This window comes from Bactrocera latifrons, unplaced genomic scaffold, assembly GCF_001853355.1.
Source record: "Bactrocera latifrons isolate USDA-ARS-PBARC rearing strain unplaced genomic scaffold, ASM185335v1 scaffold_117, whole genome shotgun sequence".
Taxonomy (NCBI): Eukaryota; Metazoa; Arthropoda; class Insecta; order Diptera; family Tephritidae; genus Bactrocera; species Bactrocera latifrons.
In genome coordinates this window covers 258588-284759 of record NW_017534597.1, presented here as the reverse complement: position 1 = coordinate 284759, position 26172 = coordinate 258588, and the positions used below count along the sequence as shown (strand labels likewise).

General features: G+C 35.1%; 3 protein-coding genes across 12 annotated transcripts in view; 1 reads left to right on the top strand and 2 right to left on the bottom strand.

Moving 5' to 3' along the window:
• Window positions 1–197: 197 nt before the first annotated feature.
• Window positions 198–16552, bottom strand: LOC108978076 (katanin p60 ATPase-containing subunit A-like 1). 2 transcript variants are annotated; one of them, XM_018948176.1, is made up of 4 exons: window positions 16061–16552; window positions 2355–2611; window positions 1184–2287; window positions 198–932 (listed from the first exon to the last, which is right to left on the bottom strand). In XM_018948176.1, exons 1-4 carry the CDS (start codon window positions 16183–16185, stop codon window positions 607–609), a joined length of 1812 nt encoding a protein of 603 aa, XP_018803721.1. In that variant the 5' UTR covers window positions 16186–16552; the 3' UTR covers window positions 198–606. The 2 variants fall into 2 exon arrangements, with proteins under 2 accessions (XP_018803721.1, XP_018803720.1); XM_018948175.1 differs by having other exon boundaries at window positions 1184–2290; window positions 16061–16551.
• A 1925-nt stretch (window positions 16553–18477) lies between these two features.
• Window positions 18478–21294, bottom strand: LOC108977471 (protein jagunal). The gene is made up of 3 exons (XM_018947171.1): window positions 20934–21294; window positions 19974–20346; window positions 18478–19909 (listed from the first exon to the last, which is right to left on the bottom strand). Exons 1-3 carry the CDS (start codon window positions 21020–21022, stop codon window positions 19778–19780), a joined length of 594 nt encoding a protein of 197 aa, XP_018802716.1. The 5' UTR covers window positions 21023–21294; the 3' UTR covers window positions 18478–19777.
• Window positions 21295–22026: 732 nt separating this feature from the next.
• Window positions 22027–26172, top strand: part of LOC108978086 (uncharacterized protein ZK1073.1) — a 50933-nt gene continuing 46787 nt past the window's right edge. For 4 of the 9 annotated variants that reach the window (XM_018948208.1, XM_018948206.1, XM_018948203.1 and 1 more), the window contains exon 1: window positions 22033–22444. The gene's annotated coding sequence lies outside the window, so the exon portion shown is untranslated. Of the gene's footprint in view, window positions 22445–26172 lie in introns of all 9 variants that reach the window. The other 5 variants (XM_018948207.1, XM_018948205.1, XM_018948201.1 and 2 more) reach the window with 4 other exon arrangements.

Sequence of the window (26172 nt, the reverse complement as noted above, 5' to 3'; positions counted from 1 at the left end):
ACTGAAACGTCAGTTATTGCCCTAAAAATCAGCATTCAATGTAAACGAGCTTTTTATTTCTAATTTAAACCGGTCCTAAATTATCCTTATTTTTCCAGGTATGGAACAACATGGAGCTTTTCGATATTTTATATAAATCTACAACTTTGAAAAAGTAATACTTTAATTCCACAAAAAAAGTTTCAATAATTTTTTTTATAAAAACATTCAATTAAAATTTATACACAGTTAAAGTTATACATATGTACATATATAATACATTAAATAACATGAGCAATCATGCAAGTGATTTATCCCTTTTGTGTTGCTCATACGACGTGGTGTACTATATGAATACAAATACATATGTCTGTAGTACGTTTATTTAGGACAAAAATTGATACTTCAGAGGCATTTGCATAAAAACATAACTTGGAAAATAACGGAGACCTTAATTCCGTATGTTCTTTCTGCAAGTTTTTCTATTGACCACTTTCTTGCTTAGTTCAAAAAAAAAAAAAAAAAAAAAAAAAATCGCTACAATTTATTGCTTATTGATTTTTAAATTTCAATGTGATCAGTTATTATAATTTAAGAGCATTCCTTTCGCTGCGCGTCTATATTAGTTTAACATGAACCATAGACTTCCATCCATTTTTCAAAACGCGCAACATCGTCCAACGAAACTGATTGTTTCGTACGTTCCATAGCATCTTTAAAGTCCTGTATTGTTATAGGTTGATCAATGTCTTCACGTCGTATCTCCTTTATTTCCGATGGCGAGCGTCCGGCAATGAGACGACGCATTGCCATCATTGCCGCATCACGACAGACATTGCTAATATCCGAACCCGAGTATCCTGTCAACTGATCGCCAATGAGATTCGTGTCCAAATTGGGTGAGAGACGAACATCCTTGAGGCAGAGTTTTAGTAGAGCGGAACGTGTCTCTTCTGTAGGAAATATTAAAAAAAAAATTAAATTTGTTAATTTAAAATAATTATTCACATTTTTATAAAATATTTTGAAAAGTAAATAGGAAGTGAGTGCTGAGTTGGGGGATAACCCAACAAAAAAAATATATCTTCGCTTACAGTTTTTTCAATAAGATAAGAAGAGACAAAGAAAAAATGTAACTTTTCATCAACCATATACTAAAACATAACAAAAAATATGACATCTCGCTTTCTCCCCTTTGACTTACCATTTGGAAGTGCAATATAGATCCTTTTCTCGAAACGTCGTCTGAAAGCTTCATCAATATCCCATGGATGATTAGTTGCCGCTAAAACCATGATGATCTTATCATCCTGCAGAGTTGCATTCAAACCATCCATCTGTATCAACAGTTCTGCTTTAAAGCGCCGACTCGCCTCGTGCTCCGAATCGCTGCCACGCGATGTACACAACGCATCGATTTCGTCGAAGAAAATTGTGCTTGGCGCATAGAAGCGCGCCATCTCGAATAATAAACGCACCAGTTTTTCGCTTTCACCACGATATTTTGAGGTCAGTGTCGCCGAGGAGACATTAAAGAAAGTCGTGCCACATTCCGTGGCCACAGCCTTGGCTAACATAGTCTTGCCAGTACCCGGTGCCCCCACCATCAATACGCCACGCCAAGGTCGCCGTATGCCTTTGAAGAAATCAGGCATAATTATCGGTAATACAACCGCTTCTTGCAGTATGGCCTTTGCATCATTCAAGCCAGCTACATCACTCCATTTGACACCTGGATTACGCTGTAGTATATCCTTTTCCAGTGTGTCTACTAAATGTGGCTCATAGCCGATGGGCGAGAATATTTTCGTTTTTGTTTTCGGCGAACTCTTCGGCGTATTCTGTGACGTAGAATTCTCCTCCAGTGATGTGATTTCCTGATCATCCGAATTGGAATTCTCATCGATGGAGTTCTTCTTCGGTTTATCCTTGAGTTTAATTTGTGTGGTAAGTTTGCGTGCACGAATACGTTCCACACTGCGACTTTTGCGCGTAGCCGCTATAGTCGAAGCCTTAATGCTGCGCGAAATGCGTCCTTTATCAGTGCTGGTGCTCAGATTACTGCCAACATTATGTGCGCTACCATGATGGCTTAAATTGATCGAAGGCAGTGTCGGCTGTAGTTCGGGATCGCGTGATCGACGCAACGATGAGATCCAACGGTTGTCATTATGATTCGGGAATTGTATATGTGTATTATTACCAACACCAGGGGTATTGTTGGTACCGCCGTTAGCATTCTGATAAAGTGGATTTGTGGTGCCGGCTGTGGGTGGCAAATTTGTGTTGGGGCGTGGTTGTGGGGGGACTTCTGGAAGAAACGCGTAGATTAGTTTAATTGTGTGACACTTATATATTGCATTTTTTCTACTCACCTTGTGTTGGTATGCGCGTTTTCCGAATGCCTGCTGGCGCAATGCCGTTGCCCCCGCCAAAAGTAGCCGCGCTGCCGGGAGAAAGGCCAGTCAAAGTAGTTGTGCGTGTGGTTTCGGTTTTCTTGTTGTTTCCGGCACGTGATGGTCTATGTGTGGTTGTGATCTTTGTGAAGGCGAACGGTGGATATTGATCTAGTATCAATGAGTCCATCATGCGTGCCACATGCGATAGTCCCGTCGGCGGTGTTGTGGAGGTACTGTCGGAAAGAAGTGTAAGAGTAAAGAAAACCAATTTTGAAAAGCGGAAGAGTTTTTTTTTTTTTTTAATTTAGAATTGTTTGCGAAATTAAATGAAGTTATGATCATTACGATAAAGACACAAATGTGCTCTTTGAAGATTTTTGCTTTCAAATATACCAAAGACCGTGTTAGTTCTCCAGTCATCAAGTATGACTAAATTCAAAATCCGTTCACACGACAGCCGGGTTTTCGTAACCGGAACGGACTAGAATTATACTAGTTTACAGTCATTTTGCGACTGTAATGTTAGAGGCTGTTTCATGTTAGTTCTGGGTTGTTAAAACCGATGGTAAATCCTATTATGTAAGATTTTTTATGTTGTAGTCAAGGGGTGCAGAGATCAAACGTGATGGACAATATTGAACTCGTCATAAACATAATATTTCATATACCTCACTGGCCCCTTAGCACATCAGTCGCAAATTTTTCCATCAGTTTTGTTGAGTCTTGTTATCAACGTAGTAGCATTCCTCCAAATATCCCCAGGGCTGTGGAGAGGGAGGGATATTTAGGGAACAATAGTCCTAACGAGTAACTTATGACTACATTCGGGACGTTAGGTTTATTGAGGATAATCCAGACTCAGATAAAATCTGTAAAATCTTTGTTTACGTTGCATGGGCCTCTGAATTCATGAGGCACGTATCTGATACGATGGGCGGGGATGGAGGACTGGGTGCATGTAATTGCAAAATGCCCGATGTGTTCGGACATTAGGGATCTAGGTGGTATGGGGTTTGGTCGTGAATTTTTTAGGCGGCGAAAGCGTTTAGCTGAGAATTAGGCTTAGCTCTTGTGTGAATGGTGTGTGCAGGATTGGAGTTCGCTTCCGAATGCGGGAAGAACTGACACTTTGTCAGTTGAATGCGGAGTTGGACCTCCTGCGAACCGGTTGTTGGACCTAAAGTACGGTAGGGGTTCGAGAATGAACCCTACCAAGGTGGTTAGTGTGTCCATTCTACACTGCTGACTTGATCCGCTGTGCTTTTGAGCGCCATGGTGTAAGGCTTGCGTTAGCAGGTACTCACGTTAAATACTCCGGCCGTTGTCAACAGGGACGTGGGAGCTAAGTCACGAGTTCGACGGCTATTTGTTTGATGACATTTGCTTTGCTTCCTTATCCAGGCTGGAGAAGGCGGTTGTTGAAGCCAATGATATCAATATCATCGGCATACGTAAGCAGTTGTACACTCTTATAAAAGATAAAGACGGCTTTAAAAATCGACGAAGAGGTGGCATGCGTTGATCTTCCTTTTACGGGTCTTTTCTAAGATTTGGCGAATTGTGAAAATATGCTCGTTTGTATATTTTCCAGGCCTAAAGCCACACTGATAAGTTCAGTTATAAATAAACTCTTCTAATGCTTGGCTGATGGAACGATGAGCTGTATGAGATATATGACGACATTAACATAACAGCGGCTACGCTGGCTAGGTCATGTTGTCCGGATGGACGAAAACACTCTAGCTCTGAAATTATTCGACGCAGTACCCGTCGGGGGAAGCAGAGGAAGAGGAAGACCTCCACTCCGTTGGAAGGACCAAGTAGAGAAGGCCCTTTCTTCACTTGTAATATCGAATTGTCGCCACGTAGCGAAAGGAAGAAACGACTGGCGCGCTGTTGTTAACTCAGCTATAACAGCGTAAGCGGTGTCTACGCCAATCAAGAAGAAGAATAATGCTTATTATAGTGGATTGTCTTTGCTCTTTGCTCCAACCGTTGACGACCGTATAAAAAGGAGCATGGAGCTTTAACTATGGTAAAATTTTTGAAGAAAAAACTTAAATATATTTCTAACTATACGCGATCTCCGACGCTAAAAACGTCTTACGTTGTTGCAGGGATAGTGATTCTGGCCTTCTCCGTGGAAACAAAATATAAAAAAATATCTGCTAAAATCTAAAACTAATGCAAGTATTTGGCGTTTTTGGTCTGCTAAAACTCGATTTTCGCTCGGATAAAAAACTGCTACGTCAGTGTAGACGATTTTGAAAACTCTAAAGTAATCGGATTATTTGTCTCCGAGTAATTACTCAAGTAAAGTTGAAGTTCATTTTAAATTTAATATTTTTTATTTAAAAAAAAAAAGAAGTTTCTAATAATTTTTCACTAGGTGTTACCGCTTAACTTCTCTTTTTCATAATTTATGTCATTCAAAACAATGGAATCCCTCACTTAACTCAATAGTTATTACTCCTGTGTTCCTCCCAATTCCCGAGCAAATGTGCATATGTATAAGTCCACTTAAATAACTACATAGTATATAGTATCAGTTAGTGTTATCATTTTATTTGCAGTAAGGTCAAGTATAGTTCCGTTTTAACTAGACATATATAGCGGCACGCAAACTATACCTTATATTTCATATTCGTATATATGTACATATAAACACCTAGATATGTACATACTATATACCAACTATGAAAATTAATCATTACTACAAATATGCACATATTCCTCATTCGCGAGTAAACAAAAACAAAGTATCGAGAACTCGCCAACCATCAACTGACTTAGACCTTAGGGACTGGCTGGATTGGTCAGCCTGGTCTAGACAGTAGACACGGCGTGGTCGCCAAAGGGTTATTATTAGCTGACAATGTACATATGAGCAAAAAAAAAAAAAAAAAAATTGGAGTTAGTATTTTTAAAAACATAAGGCGAGTACCCGTGTGTTGATCGAATGCCTGCATACACACATACACGCTCGTGGACACTATGTAAACTTATTTTTTAAAAGCAGGTATGTTATGACGTCTCATTTTTATGCCGGTAGAGAACATGTTGTGTTTAATATCGAATAATTTAGGAATTTTTCTATTTGCTTATGTACACACATACATGCATATGTATTTTAATCTACTATTTAGTAGAAGTATAAGCATTTTGCTGTTTGTATAAATATACATACGAGTTTAAATTGCGTCGAGTTCAATAAACTCCGCTAAGAATTGTCAGGTTATTGAGCTTTCAACTGAGCCTTTTATTACTCTAAACTTTATTGTTGCTGTGCTGGTTTTGACTTGTGTATATTGGACAAAAGCTTGACACGAACATGTCAAGCATTAATTGAAGAGGTGACGTAACAGCTATCGAGGCAACATTGGTGGGCAATAGCTTAGGCTTATGCAGTATTCACTAGGTTGGTACCATTATACCAGCGGTCTTGTTTCAATTACGAAATTTGTAAACAGTGTTGGAGTTTTCTTTTTCCTTAGTTAGTCCCATAAAGATTTTTCTAATTTGATAAGATTTTATTGAGTTTACTAATTTAGGGGGCACATTTCTGAAGCCAAAATTTTACTTGATCTTAAAAAAATCGAATTATTGTTTATAATTTTGAGAGTGACTCTATTTATGAATGCCCTAAATACTGCGACTCGAACACAAAACGAAGCACTCTTGATGGAATAAGGAGCTTGGGTCTTGCAGACGCAAAGTACGGGATTGCTTTAGTTGTATTAAGCTAGCAGAAAGTGAGGACTGTTGGAACGAATATAAAGATCTTTTAAGGGACTACCAGAAGTTCGTGCGCAGAACAAAGCGAAATTCTGTATCGGATTTGAAAAGAGCCATGAGGTGGCGAGATTTAGGAAATTATTATCTAAAAGCCAACTCATTAGAAGACTCAGTCAGTGAGCCCTTTCCATTCTGTAATGACGCGGTAAGTCCTAGCTACGAACATATCTTTACGGAAAATAAAATAAAATAGACAATCCGTCCATTTCRCCCATACAAATCTGCCGATACGGATGAATTCCGTACCATGGCTACCAAGTACTAAGGCGATTTTTAGGGTATGCATGAAGTTGAGCTACATATGTATTTGCCACACTCATGGAGGATGCTGAGGTAGTTTCTTACTGAAGATAGGTAGAAATAACCCAACCTACTCAAAAGAGCTTAGGCCTATAAGCTTAACTTTTTTCCAGATGAAAACGCTAGGGAAAATCTTGGACGCACACATAAGCCAAGGCAGAACAGTAGAGATTGCACTCTAAACACTGGTATTCAATATAAAAAAGGGCCCTTGAATATAAGAAATACGTTCAGGGATCATTCCTGGACATTTACAGTATCCCATCAATAGATTTTAATCTTGCTATACAACGCTGGATCAGAAGCTTTTCGACCACTAGACGGATAAGAACAGAATGGAACGATGCTAAAATGGCCAATGTCTGTAGAGGTATTTTCGCTTCTATAGACATTAGTGAACAAGCTGCTAAGGAACTTTCAAGGCATGGCTACTAAGGTAGTGGCATATGTGGGCGATATGGTCATATTAATAACGAATATAACCATTATCAGTATTATGACCACGACATTGTCATATTAATAAGTAATATGACCACCTCCTTCAATATAATCCAGAATTGGGCAACGCAAGCGGGTCTGGAGTTGAACCCGAGAAGGTAGATCTGCTTGTGCTGACAAGAAAGCACAAATTTTCTCTGTAAAGGTTCCCTTTGAAAAATGGAACACAACTCTCTCCTAAGGACCGCGCCAAGTACCTTGGGACAGTCTTAAACAGCAAACTGCTGTGGAAGCACAACGTGCAAGAAAGAGTGAGGAAAACTAGCAATGGCTTATATGCGATGCTCGGCACAACCTGGGGCTCTTTCTCTCTCTCATGTACTGTTGCTAAACAACTATTGTGCAGTATTGTGGACAGGCGTACGGAAATTCACCTACCGGAAGCCAATGGAAAGGGTTCAGAAGCTCGCCCCACTGTGCATAACAGGAGCTTTAAGAACAAGTCCAACGGCGGCACTTGTATGCTAAACCTGCCACCCACCGACCTCTTCGCTGAAAACTGCGCAGCAAAATCGACGGGACGACTGGAGAATTTACATATAGAACCTTCGGGCATAGCTCGGTGGGTAATGGCGGTTAGGCAAGCACCGACTAAATGATTCTACTTTTCAACTGGGATGGAAAGTTCAAAGTAAATATAGAAAAAAAGGCAGACGTTAAGGTGTGTTGGCTAGGCGCAACACTCTAAACATCTATACTGATGGCTCGAAAATTGACGATAGAGTTGGTGCGGGAATATACCGTCTAGAGTTTGGCATAAGGCAACCTTTTATGTTTCCAGACCACTGTAGTATTTTTAAACTTGGGCCTGTGATGTTAGGAAAGCAGCGGAACTGGCCTCTATTGCACCTGCAGGCAATTCCAGAGTCAATGTATACTTAGACAGCCAAGCAGTAATTACATATCGGCCAGAAGTGTTTTGGGAAGCGGGGCGGCAGTGAAAACTGTTGCCAGAAGTAAGCAACTTCACTTCTACTGGGTGCCAAGTCACAAAGGCAACGAGGTGGAATGAAATAGTGAACGATATTGCCAAGAATGGTGTACGGCTAATATCCGAAAGCATGATCAACATTGGGAATTACGACGATTTTGATAAAACCGCACCATATATTTTATTGTATACATCCATAAATCTTACAAATGAATTCGCAAATACATTGCACTGATACTGCTCATTTTGTTAGCATTTCAAATTATTCGATAGTACACCTCCACTACTCTCTAACTCTAATGTTTGTTTACAAAATTTTATGCAATAAAAGCTCTTTGCTTTTAAAATTAGAATCTACTCAGCAAATCTCAGGATCATAATTTTTCACATGCGACATTTCGTGTGCAACAAATCAATCGTCGCACTTTTTGCTAAAGATTAAGCAGTAAAATCTCTTCCCCACTCATAGATTTTCGCTTTAGCACAATGAAATACATAAATTTATATTTACTTATGTACGTAAGGGTGTGCGTGTTTAACCATAATCGCAAATCGTGCGTAGTTACTTTTGTTCTATGACTTCCCAGCATTTCCTTTCATAAAATAAGTAAATGCCTCATGCATAGGCTTTTGCATGGTTAGAGCTATATTTTAAATACAGGGTGCTACATATGCGCACAATAAATCTTTTATGCTGTTTGCTTTGACATGAATTTCGTTTTTTCCCTTTCGTTTAGAGCGAGTACGAATCAAAGTGCTCGAAATGATTACTTTGTCGCATTGCCTTTTTGGCATTTCCGTTATGGGTAATTTCCACTGCTCAGTATTTATTTAGGAATTCGGGTTAATGACTATTCTCATACCGCTAAGACCGTCAATGCTAAGCCTATTGTATTCTGCAGAAGTGGTACGAGTCTTGTATGCAATTATTTGTTTTATGCTTATCAATACAAAAGTGGCACAATTGCTAACGCAGACATTTTATAAAATAGCCATGCAGTTGCGAATGCAATCTGTTTTACATTTGTATTGAATACTAACTGTTCATAAGTTGCATATTCTTTCGTTTCAATGACCTTGTTTATATATGTATATGTTCTCGTTCACAAAAACTATTAATATATACTTCATAATTTATTAAAAATAAATACCTTCCAATGCTAGATGTTGCTTTATGACTTTCTTTCTTGTTATCTATTCTCATTGCCTGAACTATCTCATTTATTTGTAATAAATTGTTCGCATTCCAACAAACGTGGCGTTATTGAAAGCTAAACATAATGTTACATATACGCCATGTATTATATTTCACGAAGCAGACGGGGCGTATGAGTAATGAAGTGTGATTATTAATATGTATTTTTATTGATTTTCAAAAAAAGCATATAACTCAAGATTTTGTGGTTTTAAACAAGATAAATAAATACTAAATACATGAAAAAGGCAAAGCAAATTAATATTGAATAAAATTAAAGTGATCAACTATAAAAAAAATATTAAAAATTCGATTGTATAATGGAACAAAATAATTTTATAGAATTTTTTGTTAAAATAATTTTATTATGCAACATATTTGAACTGAGAATAATTAAGTGATCATTTCTAGATTAGCGAGTATTAGAGCTTCTTCATGTTCACACGTCTCGACACGAATTCGGTATTTGCAATTCTAAAAAATTAACATTAGGTTAGTTATCTTCCAAGTGATATCATCGTCACCAAAAGGGGGGTTTCTCTTCCTATACTGATTTTTACCTATCATTGGGCGCGTTTTTAACGTGGCGGATCCTAAACCCAGTGCACAACTTTGTGGAGGGAATATTTCGCCTTTTAACTTTCACAAACGGATGTTCTTTGGCTACCTAAAGGATACTAGGTCTAGACCCGGAAGTGGTGAACTGCTTAAGCCATATGTAAAAGAATCGTTTCTGGTCACTCCCAAGTAAATGGCAATCACAGAACTTTCCTCACTTTCGTAAACATCTACACATGACTCCATCTTCCTCCTTCGGACTGTAACTCGGACTGAGTAGGTAATTGAGAAGTAAAATCCTCTCTCGACGAACAAAAACCAAATTCTATAAGTCACTTATTATTCCCGTCCTGCTATGTGGTGCAGAGGCATGGACGATGACAACATCTGATGAGTCGACGTTACGAGTTTTCGAGAGAAAGGTTCCGCGAAAGATTTATGGTCCTTTGCGCATTGGCCATTGCGAATACCGCATTCGATGGAACGATGATCTGTATGAGATATATGACGACATTGACATAGTGCAGCGAATTTAAAGATAGCGGCAACGCTGGCTAGGTCATGTCGTCTGAATGGACGAAAATATTCCCGTTCTGAAAGTATTCGATGCAGTACCCGCTGGGGGAAGCAGAGGAAGTGGAGGTGAAAATAATATATACTCAGATTTTTTTACTTTACTCCATAGCCTAATCATTCAATTTAATGACTATTTGAATTTGAGTAGTGGAAAAAAGACTTAAGAAGCCAAAATAGACTGATAAGTTGCCCCATCGATGGAATCATTGGATGGAAGTTTCGTAAAAAAAAAATAAGAAGAAAAAACGTTAATCTCAGCTGCACAGAATACCCTTCATCGATGCATTTTGTACTTATATTCATATAACTCAAAATTTCATCGATCTTACCAAAATAAAAAGTGTTCCAAACATGAACATGATTTTGATCTGTCAGTTTCTATCTGCCATATAGCTATAATGCTTCGATATCGGCGATTTCGGCCAAAGAGTCGGTTTTCAGGGAGAAAAGGCCGTCAGCAAAGCAGACAGACGGATATGCCTAAATCGACGCAGCTTGTCAAGGTGATTATTTATGATCATATTTAGATGCTGGGAAACTTTATATCCTGTTCAGGTTATACAAAATAAATTGGAGGGAGATTGGTGATAATTTCAACGGGAATACTGATATTGATACTTTCATACTTATTAAAGCAATGAGAAATACATAATAATTAACTAGACAGCAGAGAGTAAACTCTTCTAGTCTAGTAGAGTAAATTCTTCTGATTTAAAGGACGACACGAGATAAGCTATAAAATGCGGTTAAAATATGCTTGAAATCACTTTTTGAAGGAAGCGCCTTAAAGCTTCTAGGATCCTATATTTATGGCGTAATAAAATAAAAGTAGAAAGAAGTAGCAGCCTGACCAGCCATTAAATTAATTTAATGCTCATTAATATAACTATGTGCGTTAGAAGTTACAATTTTTATTTCAATTACACAATGACCTCTTGAAAACAAGCACTCATTGCGGTCGTAAATGTTATCGCAGTAAAAGTTTGCCACTTGACTGGCAAGGCTGCGAACAATCTCACATCGTCAGCTCTATGGGCGAACACTGTAGAGTAATGAAGTGGTAATCAGTAATTTTGAATGCATCTGACCATGTCAATCACTTAAAGAAACTGTATAAATGTCAAACAAACTAGAAGTGTAACATTGAATGGTGGGCATGCCAATTGAAATGGCTTAATCTTTCACATTTACACGCGCTTAAATGAATTGTGATGTATATATATGTAATAGGCAAGTATAAGAATTTTCCACGACCACATGAAGGGCATGCTTCAAGAACGTGGTTAAAGTTATACCATATAGCCATAATACTTGAGTTCGCGAGCAGGTATTACTTTTCCTTTGTATTTTTGATGAATTTGTGTTTGATTGGGCTTGCTGCATTGTTGGCATAGTATAAATACATACAAATAAATAGGAATTACCTATCGTGTAGATCCCATAATGAATGATAGGGTGTATGACGGAATGTGGACAAGAGCGGCACAGCGACTTCGTACTCCACATGTATGTCGTTGGTGGGCATTTGGCGTTCGAGCGATGGATTCGAATTGTAAACGGAACGTTTCTGTAGAAAAGTGTGATGTACGGGCGCGTTTGGGGGTGGCGCTGCGGCTGATGGTGGTGTTGCCGTTAGACCACCCACACCGCCATTGCCATTATATTGCGTTGCATTTGCATTGGTTATGGCGGAGGTGATGTTTTGGTCGCCGAGCGGCTGTTCCAGTGCCATGCCCAGCCAATTTTGAGCGTTCATATTAAACATACTGCGTATTTACGCAATTTTATTTTTTTAATTATTATTATTTTTTTTTTGTATATACTTTCTTTAACTACTTGTATAAACATAAAATAACTGTTGATTTTTTTGTTAAGAAATCATTTTCAACACTTTGCACTACAAACGCTGTGACATTGTGTTGTGGTGCGTAACGGTTGTTAACGGTGGTACGCGCGAGCTCCACAACAAATTATTGACCATTTGCCGCGAACGCTAAACACTAACTGACCAACTGGGCGCCCGAGGCAGCGGTCATTGGCGGCGTCGCGCCAACAATGGTCATTTGCACAATAGAAATGCGGGAGTAACGGTTGTGGAGGAGGTGGAGGAGGTGGCGTTGCGTCGCACCGTGTTGTGCCACAACAAAAAAGCCGCTTTCAGTAACTGCACAAGCAGTTGAAGAAAAAAGTATATGCTAAGCACAAATTCACACATACAAATATGCACATGCATATGCACATGTGTTAGTACACTGGCTTTGAAGGATCTCCATTAATATTCTACATACAAAATTACCACTCTTTAACTGGTTGCATGAGCTTACATTTAGTGGCAGCACTGGCATGGTTAAGCATACTCATACACACACATGTACAAACATACACACACAAACTCATATGCATGAGAATATTTTTGGTTTGCAGCACTTGGATACATTGAAGCCGTTGACCACTTGTTTATAGCTTTTATTGTGTTTACTATATATAGAGACGTACAACAACAATAACACACACACACATACAGTTGGGTATGCCAAAACACACTCGTTTGTTTCCTGAATTTGTATTGAGGTTAAAGGAAGTGGCATTTGTGCTGCTTTTGACTTGTTGTTGTTACAATTTCAATCTGTGTTATGCTTTACTATGCTTGGGTCTCTGCAAAATTATATTTTCGTTGTTGTTTTATTGTATGCTTCCATGAAATCGGAAGTACTTATATTTCCTCGTGCTATTGCCACTCGTGTAGGTTTCTTATGGCTGAAAGTTTGAGCTTTTTTTTGTAGCTAATTATTGTTGTTGCATTGTTGCTGATACATCGATTTTTCTTGTGGTTGTTGTCGCACGCATAGTTAGTAGACTAATAATATTTTCGACCATATTTTTGCAATAACAAATAAAAGTTTGTTAATACTTGGACTTCGTAGAATTACAGTAGCACTTCGTTAATTTGAATTAATTTAAATTAATTACCAAATATTTATTATAAAATATGTAAATTTTTCTTGAAAGGTGAAATATATATTTTTTATAGTCTTTGACTTTTGGAAATCAATAATCTAAAGACATTTCTTATACTAGTTTGTGATTTCTTGAATATATTTGACAAACTAAAGGGCTGCTAAACAGAAAATGCCAGAACCTTTCAGAAAGTGCACTAACTTTTCAGAACCCTTTAATTGCAGATCTTCTGGAGATCTTCCTTTGCTAAAAAAATGTAATCAGGTAAGTTCATAATGACCCAAAACTAAAAGAATTAAGTTCTCGGCAGTATGAAGGTTTCTAATCGATAATCGAGTCGATTTTGAGAGTTGCTGATCTTTAGCAAAATATTTTTACAGAGACAATCGATGAAATTATTCCACTTCTCTTCTGTCTCCTGTTTATTCATTTCCCCCTACACATTTTTTACTCTCTTAAGTTTTATCGCTATTATTGTCGTCGCGCATGCTCTCAATCTCTTGGCGAAAAAATTAGCGAAATTTAGTCTATATTCCCCCATAATCTATRTACTATATTTGGTTCATTCATCTTTGTTGGATATTTGGTCGAACTTTTTTCCCATATGTATGTCGTGGGCTTTTTGATATGAACTCACAAATGAAGAGTCCCCTTAAATTTATCCTGGCTCAAATTAACTGACAACTGATAGGTCCTTGGGAAAAACCTTTTCAGAAATGAATGTTTTGCCTCGGCCGCAACTTTGTATCAAATACTCAACAACCCACCCTTGTATTTTGCTAAATATACCGTTAATTGCTCTTTGGCATGAAACAATTTGATAGGTATAACATGCAAATGCGACCGGCCGACTAGCCAATGTGACGTCTTTCATGAAGTTAATATTTTTCACAAACATTTGTCGGCGACYAGCAAATTCTTGAATCAACTAACTTTATTTTGAATGTAAATGTGTGTGTATGTGCCAGGTAATGTTCGAAAACTATGTGAAAATTTGACCATAACTCCCGACTAAAGTGCGCTAAACTTTATGGTACTACAATTGTTTAGGAACGTTCAACTAAACTAAATGTCCAGAGCAGCGAACTCTATATTTTTAATAATTAGTATAGGGCTATGTGCGTATTTTGTGAGTTTGCGGGGTTTTTGCAATTCATCAAAAATTTTCCAGCTTTAACAGATTTCCAACATGTAAAAAATAGAAAGAGACAAGCATTACAAGCGTATTTTCCAGATCAACCTATCACTTGTGCTATTCAAAGCTGAAGCGATTTCCTTCCATTTCTGGCCATAATGAACGTGTCTTTAACTCTAAGCAATATAGTCTTTTTAAAGACGGAAAGTGAATCAGATGCTTAGAAATGAAAACTAAAATGATGACATATGCGACGGAATGGTTTGTTAAGTTCAATACTTGATCCACAAGATTTTAATAGTAACTAGGTCTAAACTGCCACGAAAACCGAACCGAGGAATTAAATGTAACTTCAGACAGGAGAGAAGAACTGGTAACTTTTGCATTCAGGAGTTTTATTAAGAATAAGAATAATACCAAGCATTTCTGTACGTTACGTAATTGTAGGTAGATTTTTAAGTTTTAAGCGACTAGTGTATGGAGGAAGACCCAACCAAGACATAAAGTAAAAATTGCTTTGAACCGATTCTAACTTGTTAGGATGGATTTGGTAACTACTGTTCCATATTAGAGATATATCTTAACACCAAACTAAGTTCTCGACACCTGACAGTCATCTCGATCTAAGTAGTAAAGATGAAAGAAATTAATTACTTAGTTCAAAGGTTTAGAAGATATAGCAATCGAGTGAGTTCTACCAATACTCTCCATGATGAACTATAAATACACAAATTTCTGACTATCGCTGATCAGAAATTAAAAAAATGGAATTGATTAGTAATGTTGAATGTTGTCTGTTTCTAAAAAGCTGAAACTCTAATTTGATCAATTGAAAAAAAAATAAAATAAATAAAAAAATTATAATAATAAAAATGCTGATTTTTTCGAAATATTTGAAAGATTGAGTTTACAGGTTGAAGCAGTTTAGGAGGAAGCTCAAAAAAAAAAAATAGTTAACCCCCGATATTTTACCATATTAATATTACTAAAACTAAACCATGACCTTTTCTAGTGTTTTGGTATTTATTTTCATTTTCACATGTGTTTTAAGGAACACCTTCAGAGTGACTCAAGTAAAATTCTCTAATTTTCTTTTAAAAGTCCAACGAAAAAATAAAGATTTCGACTATTTGCTTCAAGTTTCAAGGTCCCTAAATACAAATACAACTATTGTGTAACATATTTGTAGGCGTCAGACATATAATATGAAAGTTAAATATTATTAGCCGTTTCGCCATTAAGGAAAGTTTTGTGAAATATTAATAAATGAAAATGAATTTCTTCTGGGCACACAAACACAAATGTCTACACACGTACAAACTATATTTGTGTATATAAACAACTCAAGCGTCATTCGCTCAGGGATTTCGTAATGGCATATAACAATAATTGCTTGTTCTGGGGGCTCTGCAGCCGGCAAGAGGACCTCAAGCTGTTCTGTATGTTGTGTATGGCCTTCGTTATGTTGATAGAGCGAAAAGCTGTTGATGATTTAGAGATGTTGACATTTAATGTGTCGGAGAAAAAATCAATTTTTTGCAAGGCACATAGCTGCATGGATATGTACATATATATATACATATAAGCATAATTATCTAAATATCTCTATATACAGATGTATGTGTATGCCTATATGTAGGTGTATGGATGTAACTTGTCTTAGAAAATCAGTGCTAAAATATGAATTATTCTGCCCATTACCGTTACTTATCACTTTTCCAATTATTGGCACTCACCCAGGCAGCAACGGCAGATAGGATGTGGTGGAATCCAAGGTGCGAATGGCAGTATTGCCTCGCAGCACCAGCTTTTCGCGTGTGATGCGTCGATATGTTTCCTCGCCTCGCTGCTTTGAAGACATTTTCGCTTAATTTTACTCGATATATTTTAAAACACTTGCAATTTTTTTCATGTTATACACAATTCTTCAAAAGTTAATAAATAAAGCATATTTTTCGGTTAGTTCCATGCACCGAATCTTCATATGCTTATTTGCTGTATTACTGTGCACACACATTAGATTTTATTATAATAGATACATTTTTAATCTAATTTTATTTTTATGTTTTGCATTCTTTGCTCCGAGCTGCGCTCACATATGTCCTATGACCCTCGATTCTACTGCAATACTGGTGTAGTTTTGAATTTTCACCGCAAGCCAAACAGCGAATTGGCCAATATACTTACAGAGTATGCACATAAGTCCATACATATGTATCTGTCTGTACATTTGGGCTATTCGCCAAACAGTCAGCGCTGCTAAGTACGCTTCGTTGGCGGATGCTGTGCGACGAAGGCGAATTGGTTGCCGGCAGTGCAAAGAAAAACAATGTATACTATATGCATTTACGAAAAGGCTAAGAAATAATAGTCGACAACAACAACAACAACAAAAACTTTTGGTATAGCCTATGCGCAGGCTTTGTTCGGACTTAAGGATAATTTACACTCAGCTTTCACAAAAGAGAGTTTAAAACCTTTGATGCTAATAAATAAAAATATTTTTTTCTTTTGTTGATTTCACAATTATGTAAAAGTACGTATATATGTATGTAAATTCATAAAACTTATATACATATATTATTAATTTTTCGTTGTGCACTTGGCGCTGTTGCACTGCAGCACTGCAGCACGTGCCGATGGCGACTAATGCAGTCCAACGCGCTTCGACGATTTTTTACTGACCAAACAGTGAAAGAGCCACTTCCGTTTAGCCAATATTTATACATACATATGTACATGTGTATGCATGTAAATATAGTACTATTACATATCGCTTTAATCGCTTGGGGTTGCAAAATATCCGAAAGCTTGTCTGTCTGTTTATACCGAAGGGACAACATCGCCTGACCACTGCTCACTGGTCAGTAAACGGTAAAGTGTGACAGGAGCATTGCAGCGAAGTAGAGCGTTGGAGCAAAATCGTTGGTGTTGGTGGTCGCATTCATCAGGCTGGCGCATTATGTCACTTTGTAGAAGTTGTTGTATGTTTTGATAAAGTCAAGTACAACAACAAAAGGTTGAGCAATGAATACAGTGTGTAGCACAAATTTTCCTCCATAATAAATATTTGATTGAATAAAAATTCAATGTTCTTGACTTTTCGATAAAAAAAAAAACAATTAGTAAAAAGTTTGTGTCATAAAAATTATCGTTTATTCGAGCAGCAATTAATTTTTATGTTGCAAAAATCGCCAGGTCAAGTAACCTTGACAGATTTTTTCGTGTACAAATTTTGTATCCATAATTTCACTCTCGATCTTCTGATACCTTGTTAGGACTTTTCAATACGATTTTTCTGTTGTTGTTATTGTAGAACAGCTTCAGAAAGATCACGAAAAGTTTTTTAAAGTAATATTAAATGATCCGTTTTAGTTCGATATAAATCTTGGGCCCCTTCTGTTTAGGTAGATTATCGTAAGAACAGAAAAAGAAATCGCATTTCGTAAAGCTCTGTCCTGAGCTGCCCAAATTTTTTTGTTTTTGTTCTGCTATGGTATGGTAAAAAAATCGTAAAGATGGTTTCTTTCATTCATGGGAAACTATTTCGTGGCAGTAATTGGTACATTTCAGTTTTGCTCTCCCTTGGCTCTCTGTGTGAAATGGATCCTTTAGTGAGCTCGTTAAATGTAGTATATATAATACGTTATTTAGTAGGCGTCAGAACACCTTTGGGTCAAGGTATACAAACAAATAAATTAAAAAATAAAAAGTATTGATTGTTTAATTATTTACGTCTTGGCATTGATCCCAATTGCCATACTAAATAAATGTGACAAAAACGAGTCATTAAATGCTCACTGGCGATTATATATACATACATTAAGCGTGTACGGTTTATTTTCGTTGCACTGCAATGACAAATACCCAACGAACATATTTACCTTGTACAGAAAACTTTTTTATTCGACAAATTATCTTCAGGAAATTCGGTTTAGATTATTATCCAAGTCATCGCTACCTTCTTTGAACATATTGTTCAGATCCAACAAACATTTTTGTAAATGGCACATTTTTGATAGAGAGAGTATTCTGTTAAAACCTGATTATTGGTAACACAACATCTCGTGGCTATTTTCTTTTAATCATATTTTTTCTATGCCTTCCTTGTACTTTTAACACAATTTTCAAATGAAAAATAAGACAATTGAAATGCTTTTAACCCACACAAAATATAATAGCTTTATTATAAACTTAATTTTTTTTTCAATATTATTTTAGTTGACATTAATTGAACAGCACAAATTGACATTTCATTTTAGATATTTTCATGTTTATTAAATAACTCTTCATTTAAAACCATTTTGTTACCCACTCCTTGTTTAAGTTATCATTATTTTATACTTTTTATATTGTTTTTGCATTTTCTAGTGCAACTGTTCCAAAATGAACAGCTAGTGCCTTAGAACACAAATAAGTACATATATACAGGTATACGTACGTCTGTAAGTATAAGCATATTTTTGTACAAAAGAATAGTTGTTGGCCCTTAATGGGAACTTATAGATGATGTTAGGCAGTCCGGAGTTTTTTGTTTGTAGAATACACCTTCGTATATTTTATAAGGAACTTTAAACGCTAAAAATAAATATTTTGAGTATTTTAATAACGCAATGACCAAGTACACAGACGATTATTATGAGTTAAAAAATATATTCTATTTCACTTAATTTATATTTTGCCAAAGATATTAAAATATAATTTTTGAAAAAATTTAATGGAGAAATCTATATGTATATACATACATTGCACTTCTTATTGTACATTGTACTTAGTTGCCTTTAAAATTTATTAATTTTTTTATAGATTTGTGCAGACTCCAGTTGATATACCTAGTAAGACATATTATTTTTAATTGCTAATTCGCAAATTTGATATAACACATTAGTGGCTATTTCATGTGCGAAAAAATTAAATTGTGCTTGAATCCATACTTTTTTCGATATTTTGCAGTATTCACACTATCTGGCTGATCTATGCAGACAATATAGGATTAAACAAATAAACTGTAGGTTTTCGAAATTATTGATTGGGTAAGATTATCCAACCGTAAGGTTATAAAATATCTGTATGACTTAGTTATACATTGGGGCGAACGTGTTGAATGCACTGACAAAAATAGACTCAGAATGTATGGAATGGCGCACAATTTTGGTTTGTAGTAACAACTTTTTTATTGGCTTCTATTTAAAATGTTTTTACGAAAAAACTTGAACATGATTCCAATAGTCAATTGGAAAAATATTCAATGTGGAGAGTATATGAACGTAAATATGCAAGCAGACAAGATATAATTGTTAGACTTAAAAAATTCACTTTAATCCGAGAATGAAAACCATATTGAGCATAAAGAACAGTTGTCTTAATCAGACCTAAGTTGACCGTCTGCATAAGATGGACATTATTTTATCAAACGTTTTCAAAGTGCGTAAATCCTTTGTTTTAGTTTTGACCTATTGAGACTTCTTTATAGCGCTGCGCATACGCCATGCTCWAATGCATTTGTAGGCGAAATACAAGGTAAAACCGTGTAACTGAATAGCGACTGCCGAGAAGCCGTACCACAATACTGCGTAAGGCATACCCTAGAATTTTAAAACGGTTAGTCTTGTGATAAAAATCAATGTATAAGAAATGTTTATGACTTACGCGCCATATAAATATATCAGTTTCCTTTATATCAGTTTTCTCATCTAAATTAATATATTCCCAAAAATCTCTAAAGTAGTAAGCAAAGCAGTAGCATACGGGTACAACGCCAGTTAACATAATGGCTATCATATATTTTTGCATTTCGCGAATGCTATTGTTTAATATTGCTGAAAGAGCAAAATACATTGTAAACACCGATGTCATCCAAACGTATTCCCACCACAGCGGTTTTGGCACCTCAAGTTCTTCCACCTCCAGCCAAAAGACATCTATGCGATCCAAAAAATCCGGAGACAACTTGGTCACCATAAAAATAGAAAGTACGATATGATAGCAAATACAAAATTTTACACGCTTTTTGCCTTGCAAACTGTAGAAAATATAAAAGAAAAATATATATAATAATTATACCTCTTATTTATTAAAAAAAAAAATGTGTATTCCATAAATTATTTATTTAAAATAAGGTAATGATATTCGAAAATTCAGAACAATAAAAAACCAAAACAGCAAACAAGCAAGCACACGCACATGTATCACTGTGCACACTTTCGCCGCTACGCTATTTTGTTGCTCCGAAAGCCCATGTCACTGAGTGTGCGATTTAGCAGCGGAGACGCTATCGACAGTTCCCAACTCACGCTTGTCCATAATCACAAAATGTAAACATAATCTGGCAATTGGCCAATGAGAGAGCACAGTAATCAGACAATAGGAGCAGCGCCCTGTAAAAGAATTTGCCTGCAAACACTTTCCCCATAAAAGTGCAGCCTTCGTCTAGCCCCTCGAAATACCGTGAACACGATCGAATTAGCAAACGCTTGCATGCCTCTACATATTATTAAATTATGCAAACTATTTGCTAGCCTGAACTACTAATGACATATTGAAAAGTTACTTCTTAAGCTTCTATGTTAATATGTGATAACCAAATTTAGTAAAAGGCCGTATATTAACCTCATACGGTGTGGGGCAGCCACACGTTGCCTGTATTCGTAGTCAGCGCCATCGGTACCAGCCACCATAGGCCCACCACGAGATGCCATATTCAGATTATGTACGTGCTATCAATGTTGATGTATAACCGACTTTCTTAGGAAGTTGTTCTATATATTTCCTAGGACTGCTGTCGTAGGTTACAATAACATTTCACTTAGCACTGTAGAAATATAAAATTCGTTCGTTTGTTTAAAATATTATAATCGGTGGTATTTTATGCAAAGTATACAGTTTGAGTATACTTTGTTTAACGGGAATAGAAAAAAATATCACCGTCGAATCAAAAAGAAAATAAGTATTCGCCAAAATAAAAAGTTGCTACGCCATAAAAAATGTATAAGAAAAGAATTGCTCACAGGGTGTTAGCGAGTTTTTTATTATTGGAAAATGCAACAGGCAACTGTGAACAGGGTGACAATTTATTGCAAGCCTTAATAAATATATTTAATGTGATTACTTCTTTTAAATACTATATTGCCGCTTCTATTTATAACACAATTATATTTTATTGATTTCGTTAAAATTCAGTTTTATAAAAACTTATATATGTAATTAGTTTAATTTTTCATTTCCAAGATTGCGTTAATGTTTCTGTTTCCGTTCCATTCAAAACCGTTTCCTCTAACGAACTTTTCATTATTATTTCAGGAAAGCGCGTTTTTTGATATATTGGTTAAGTAAATTTGGAAGACGTTTATAATATTTATATTAAACAATTAAGAAATTTATGCATATGTTTTTAACGTGGGTGCACAGATTATACTGCACAAAAAGAAATTTAGAAGTTGTTTTGCATTTAAACAAAATACTGACCAAATGCTTATTATTATTACTATTGTTATATGTGCATATGTATGTATACATTTGTATAAAGAGTGGACGTCCATACCCTTGTTATGAATGTACTAATCGGTTAGTTCCTCTGTGCATCCATCCAACTGTCTAGCCATTCTAGACAGCGTTCGCCGCCGCCGCAACCGCAAATACCTGCAATGTGTTTATATATATGTATACAACGCAGCGCCGAGTTTGACTGCAAAGCAAACAACGTGGTCGGCGTCGTAGCATGTTCACTAAGTTGGAAATTCAGTGCTTTTGAATACTTGGCGTAGTCGTGAAGTGATCGCTCTTCAACAACACTTAATCGCTTGAAAGTTTGATATTTTTCAAAATAATTTTTAAAGAAAATTACGCCCACAAATTGAAATTAAGTATATTTATATATGATTTTCGAAAAAGCAAAATAAGATTTTCGTCTTTCTTATAGTGAAATATGAATTTAAATTAGTGAACACATTAATAATTAATATAAATACGGCATCTTTGCGTTTATGTGGTTAAAAGTACTGTTTTTAATCGAAAATTAGTAAATAGTGAACGAATGCAGTGATAAATACTGGAGTGCAGTGAATAAAAAAAAATATTTTGATATTTGTTAAAAATTTCTAGGCGTTCTGCGAGAAAAGAAGGTAAATTATTTTATTTTATATGTAGTGTTGTATAACGTACAATTTCACTTAGGTAATCAAATGATAACATTTCGCAATTACATTTTTATTTTTTCTGCTAAATTTAAATTATAAACAGATTTTGTAGTGTTTTAAGAAATAAAATATTATGGGTAGTATATGTAATTATTTTTCTGTGGTACGTGTATTAATTGAATTTTCTAAGCTTCGGTTTGCCGACACAAAAATATTTCTAAAAATATTGTTATTTATTTGCAAAATGTGTTTTTGCTCTTTTCTTTTATACTTTCTCGGTTTGGTAATGTTTTTGTTTTCCCATTTCGCAATTCGTTATTTAAGTATTTTGCCGCCAACGAAAGTTGCTGCATTTAACAAAGCAAAAATATATAGCTTTTACTAGGCTTCTGTGTTTAGTATATGCTCGTACATACATACATGTGTACACATCTACCGAGTTGCATCCACCTGCATACATATAAAACCACATAATATGAATTGACTTTGACTGGCGTTTAATAGGAGAGTGTGTGATCATGCCTGACAGCCTGGTTGGCGAGCATTGCCATCACTGCAACATACACGTTGAGATTTTGCAGCAATTTAATTTTTTCTATTTTTGTTGCTGGTGTAGAAAAAGAAATTAATGTAAACAATAACAAAAAAATCGGAAGAAAAACGTGTCTTGATTTTTATTTATTTTTCAAAGAGCCCAAATGTTAAGACTTTCTGTAGCGAAGTCTAGGTGTTGCCGTGTTAGTTTGTTTGATTGTATGTATGTATSTAAGTAAGGTTGTAGGCATGTGTGTAAATATTTTTACTAAGAACTTTTCCTTTCTTCGTTTAATGCGCACACATGTAGAACATATGTATGTATGTACATATGTACATAAGCATATGCATGAGCATATTTGTGCGTCAATATCACAGCACAAATGACTTAAAACAGTTGATTTACCTTTTAATGTTTGTATAGATGTAGCATGTAAATATGTAGCTAAGCATGCATATTTGTGCATATGTAAATATTTGAATTTTTCTCACTTGTGTGTTTGGGATTGGAAATTCGTTGTTTTTACACAGAAACACAGGCATACATACATGCTATATATTTATGTATATTTATATATGTATATGTATATTTAGACGTTGGTCACTTATTGAAGCACGGAAAACTTCTTCCCCCTCTCTTTTAATAGCATAGATAGTTATAGGGAAATTTCAATTCAACCAAATTAAAAAAATCATGAACGAAAAAATTACAGGCTGATTGCCTCGGTTTCATGTTTTGTGTGCTTAAAACTTTAAATTTATTCATACATATTAAGTATGTATGTATGTAGTAATAACCCTTAACWAGTTATCTTTACTAATTAAATATGCAACGTATGTATTTTCCAATACCAAATATGTGTTTTATCCGTACTATTTTGGAACAACAGAAGAGGTCACAAAAATACAACACACCAGATATTTTCTTGTAGTGAAAAATACATTTCAAATACCATTTAACGCTTCACTGATATTTTTAAATATGTATACCAAACATACTTGTATACGTATATTTATGTGCATACATATGTACATATGTAAAAATGTTCATATGTTCATTATATGTGAATATTTTAACTTAGCTGTTAAATATTGGGTAGGTGAAAAGGTCTTTTCTCAATAGATGTAGTTGCAGTCGTCTATCTTCAGTGATAAAAATCACGTGATATCCGTACTATACCTTATAGTGTTGGAAAGATTAAAAAAAAAAGAAAAAATTAAATTGGGGGAAGTTACAAAAAAAGTTACATCTGTTCAAAAATGAATGAAAATAATTAAAAAATTCGCTATATTTAGAAATTTTTGTATAAAAAAGGGAAGAGTGCCACGCCAGCCACCAATGAAGGTTCTGAAGTAAGACGATGTTTTATCGGTTCGTGTACCACAACAATGGTTCGCTCGCTTCCACTGTGGAAATTTTGAAATTTTGATTTACACTGATGGATTAATGTATCTAGCGGAAAAATGGTGGCAAACAGTGTCGACTAAAATGATATATATTTGTTTATTTATTTATTATTATAAATAAAAATAAAAAAAAATAAGTTGAAGTTTGGTTAGCAATACGAAAAGACTTAATATAAACACAGCTCTTGAATGTACTATAGAATTTAAAAGAAATGTATGGAAAAAATTAAGGATACCATATTTTACCCACCACTGTTCTTGTAAAGTTATTTTTAATATACTTATGTACATACATATGCTTATATACATACATATATTTTTTGGATTGTTATATGTATGTTTATGCGTTATTTTTGGCTTTGAAATATTCTAGGTCATGCCCTATTTATGTATGTATTTCGTTGATATAAAACGAAATATAATACTAAAAATACAAAATTTGTAATAAAAAAAAATCAATATTACGGTTATATATATATATGTATGTGGAAAACAGTTCCAAAAATTTTGTTATCCACAAATTTTTTTTGAATATACAAATATATTAAGTAGCAGATAAGGAAAGGTAACATTGTCCACAATGTTTACCAAATTTGACCCTGAGTTTATTATGTATTTATGTATGTAAATGCAATTTATAAGTAATTATAATAAATTATAGATAACTGTTTCTATACCTTTCTCACGTATTTCAAAATGAAAGGAATTTTATGTAAAATTATGATATCTCATTCGTAAAAATGTATACCAGAAAATACATACATATGTACATACATACATATATAATATAAAAAATTATATGGGTATGAATATTTGACTTACAAAGCGGGAAGTGCATATGAAGCATGGGATATAGAATTTACATTGCCCCTAGGAATTTCACATATATTGTGATTCTTTGTTAATTTGTATTCTTGTAAAGATATTGACCTATAACTTCTGAATAAATATTATTAGCGTGATATTTTAAACTTCTCAAAATAAGTGTTAAACCCGTTTTGTTAATTGTAAAATATTTACTCTATAACTTATTGTTGTATAATAATCTTTGGGACCCTCGTCCCGGCCAACCGACGCGAGGGGAGCAAAACGCAAATGAGCGAAAATTTTAAAATTGAAGAACTAAACTGCCGGTTAGGCGAACGGGGAAGTTCAAATTAATATCAGACAATAAAGATAGACTACAGACCATTCGTAAGTTTTACAAGAAATATTATATACTAAGCATTTCCCTGCGACCAGTAGCCTAGATAGATTTATAAGTCTGAAACGATTAGTAAACGGGGGTGCTTTAAACCGGAATCCCAATGTAAGTGATTTAAAACAAAAAATTTTTTTTTTAAACGGACTCTAACTTCTCCGAATGGACTTGATAACTAGGGTTTCATATCATGAAAATGCCAGATAAATAATTTATTTTATTATCGAATATTTAGAAGGCAAAACTAAAAGTTGATTAAAAATTTTTTTTAAACTATCTTTAGGAAAAGCTGTAATTCTGATAAAAAAATATTATATTATTTAGTCATTGCTAAGATTCTATATTTCTATATTTAGATTTGGAAGCAGTTGTGCTTGGTGTTTAGTTTTATAGTTTTTTTGCGTTTAAGTTGAGTATTATTCAAATAATTTAATTCAATAATCAAATAATTAATAGGTGACAATATACTTTGTTTTTATACTCTCGCAACAAAGTTGCTAAAGAGAGTATTATAGTTTTGTTCACATAACGGTTGTTTGTAAGTCCTAAAACTAAAAGAGTCAGATATAGG

What these genes read in the sequence shown, in the direction of transcription:
- LOC108978076 (XM_018948175.1), bottom strand. Translation starts at nt 16,185, where the DNA reads ATGTCTTCAAAGCAGCGAGGCGAGGAAACATATCGACGCATCACACGC. An exon ending in TATCTGCCGTTGCTGCCTGG is followed by an intron (nt 2,612 to 16,060) that starts GTGAGTGCCAAT and finishes TCTTTCCGACAG; the next exon opens with TACCTCCACAACACCGCCGA. An exon ending in CTATATTGCACTTCCAAATG is followed by an intron (nt 933 to 1,183) that starts GTAAGTCAAAGG and finishes TATTTCCTACAG; the next exon opens with AAGAGACACGTTCCGCTCTA.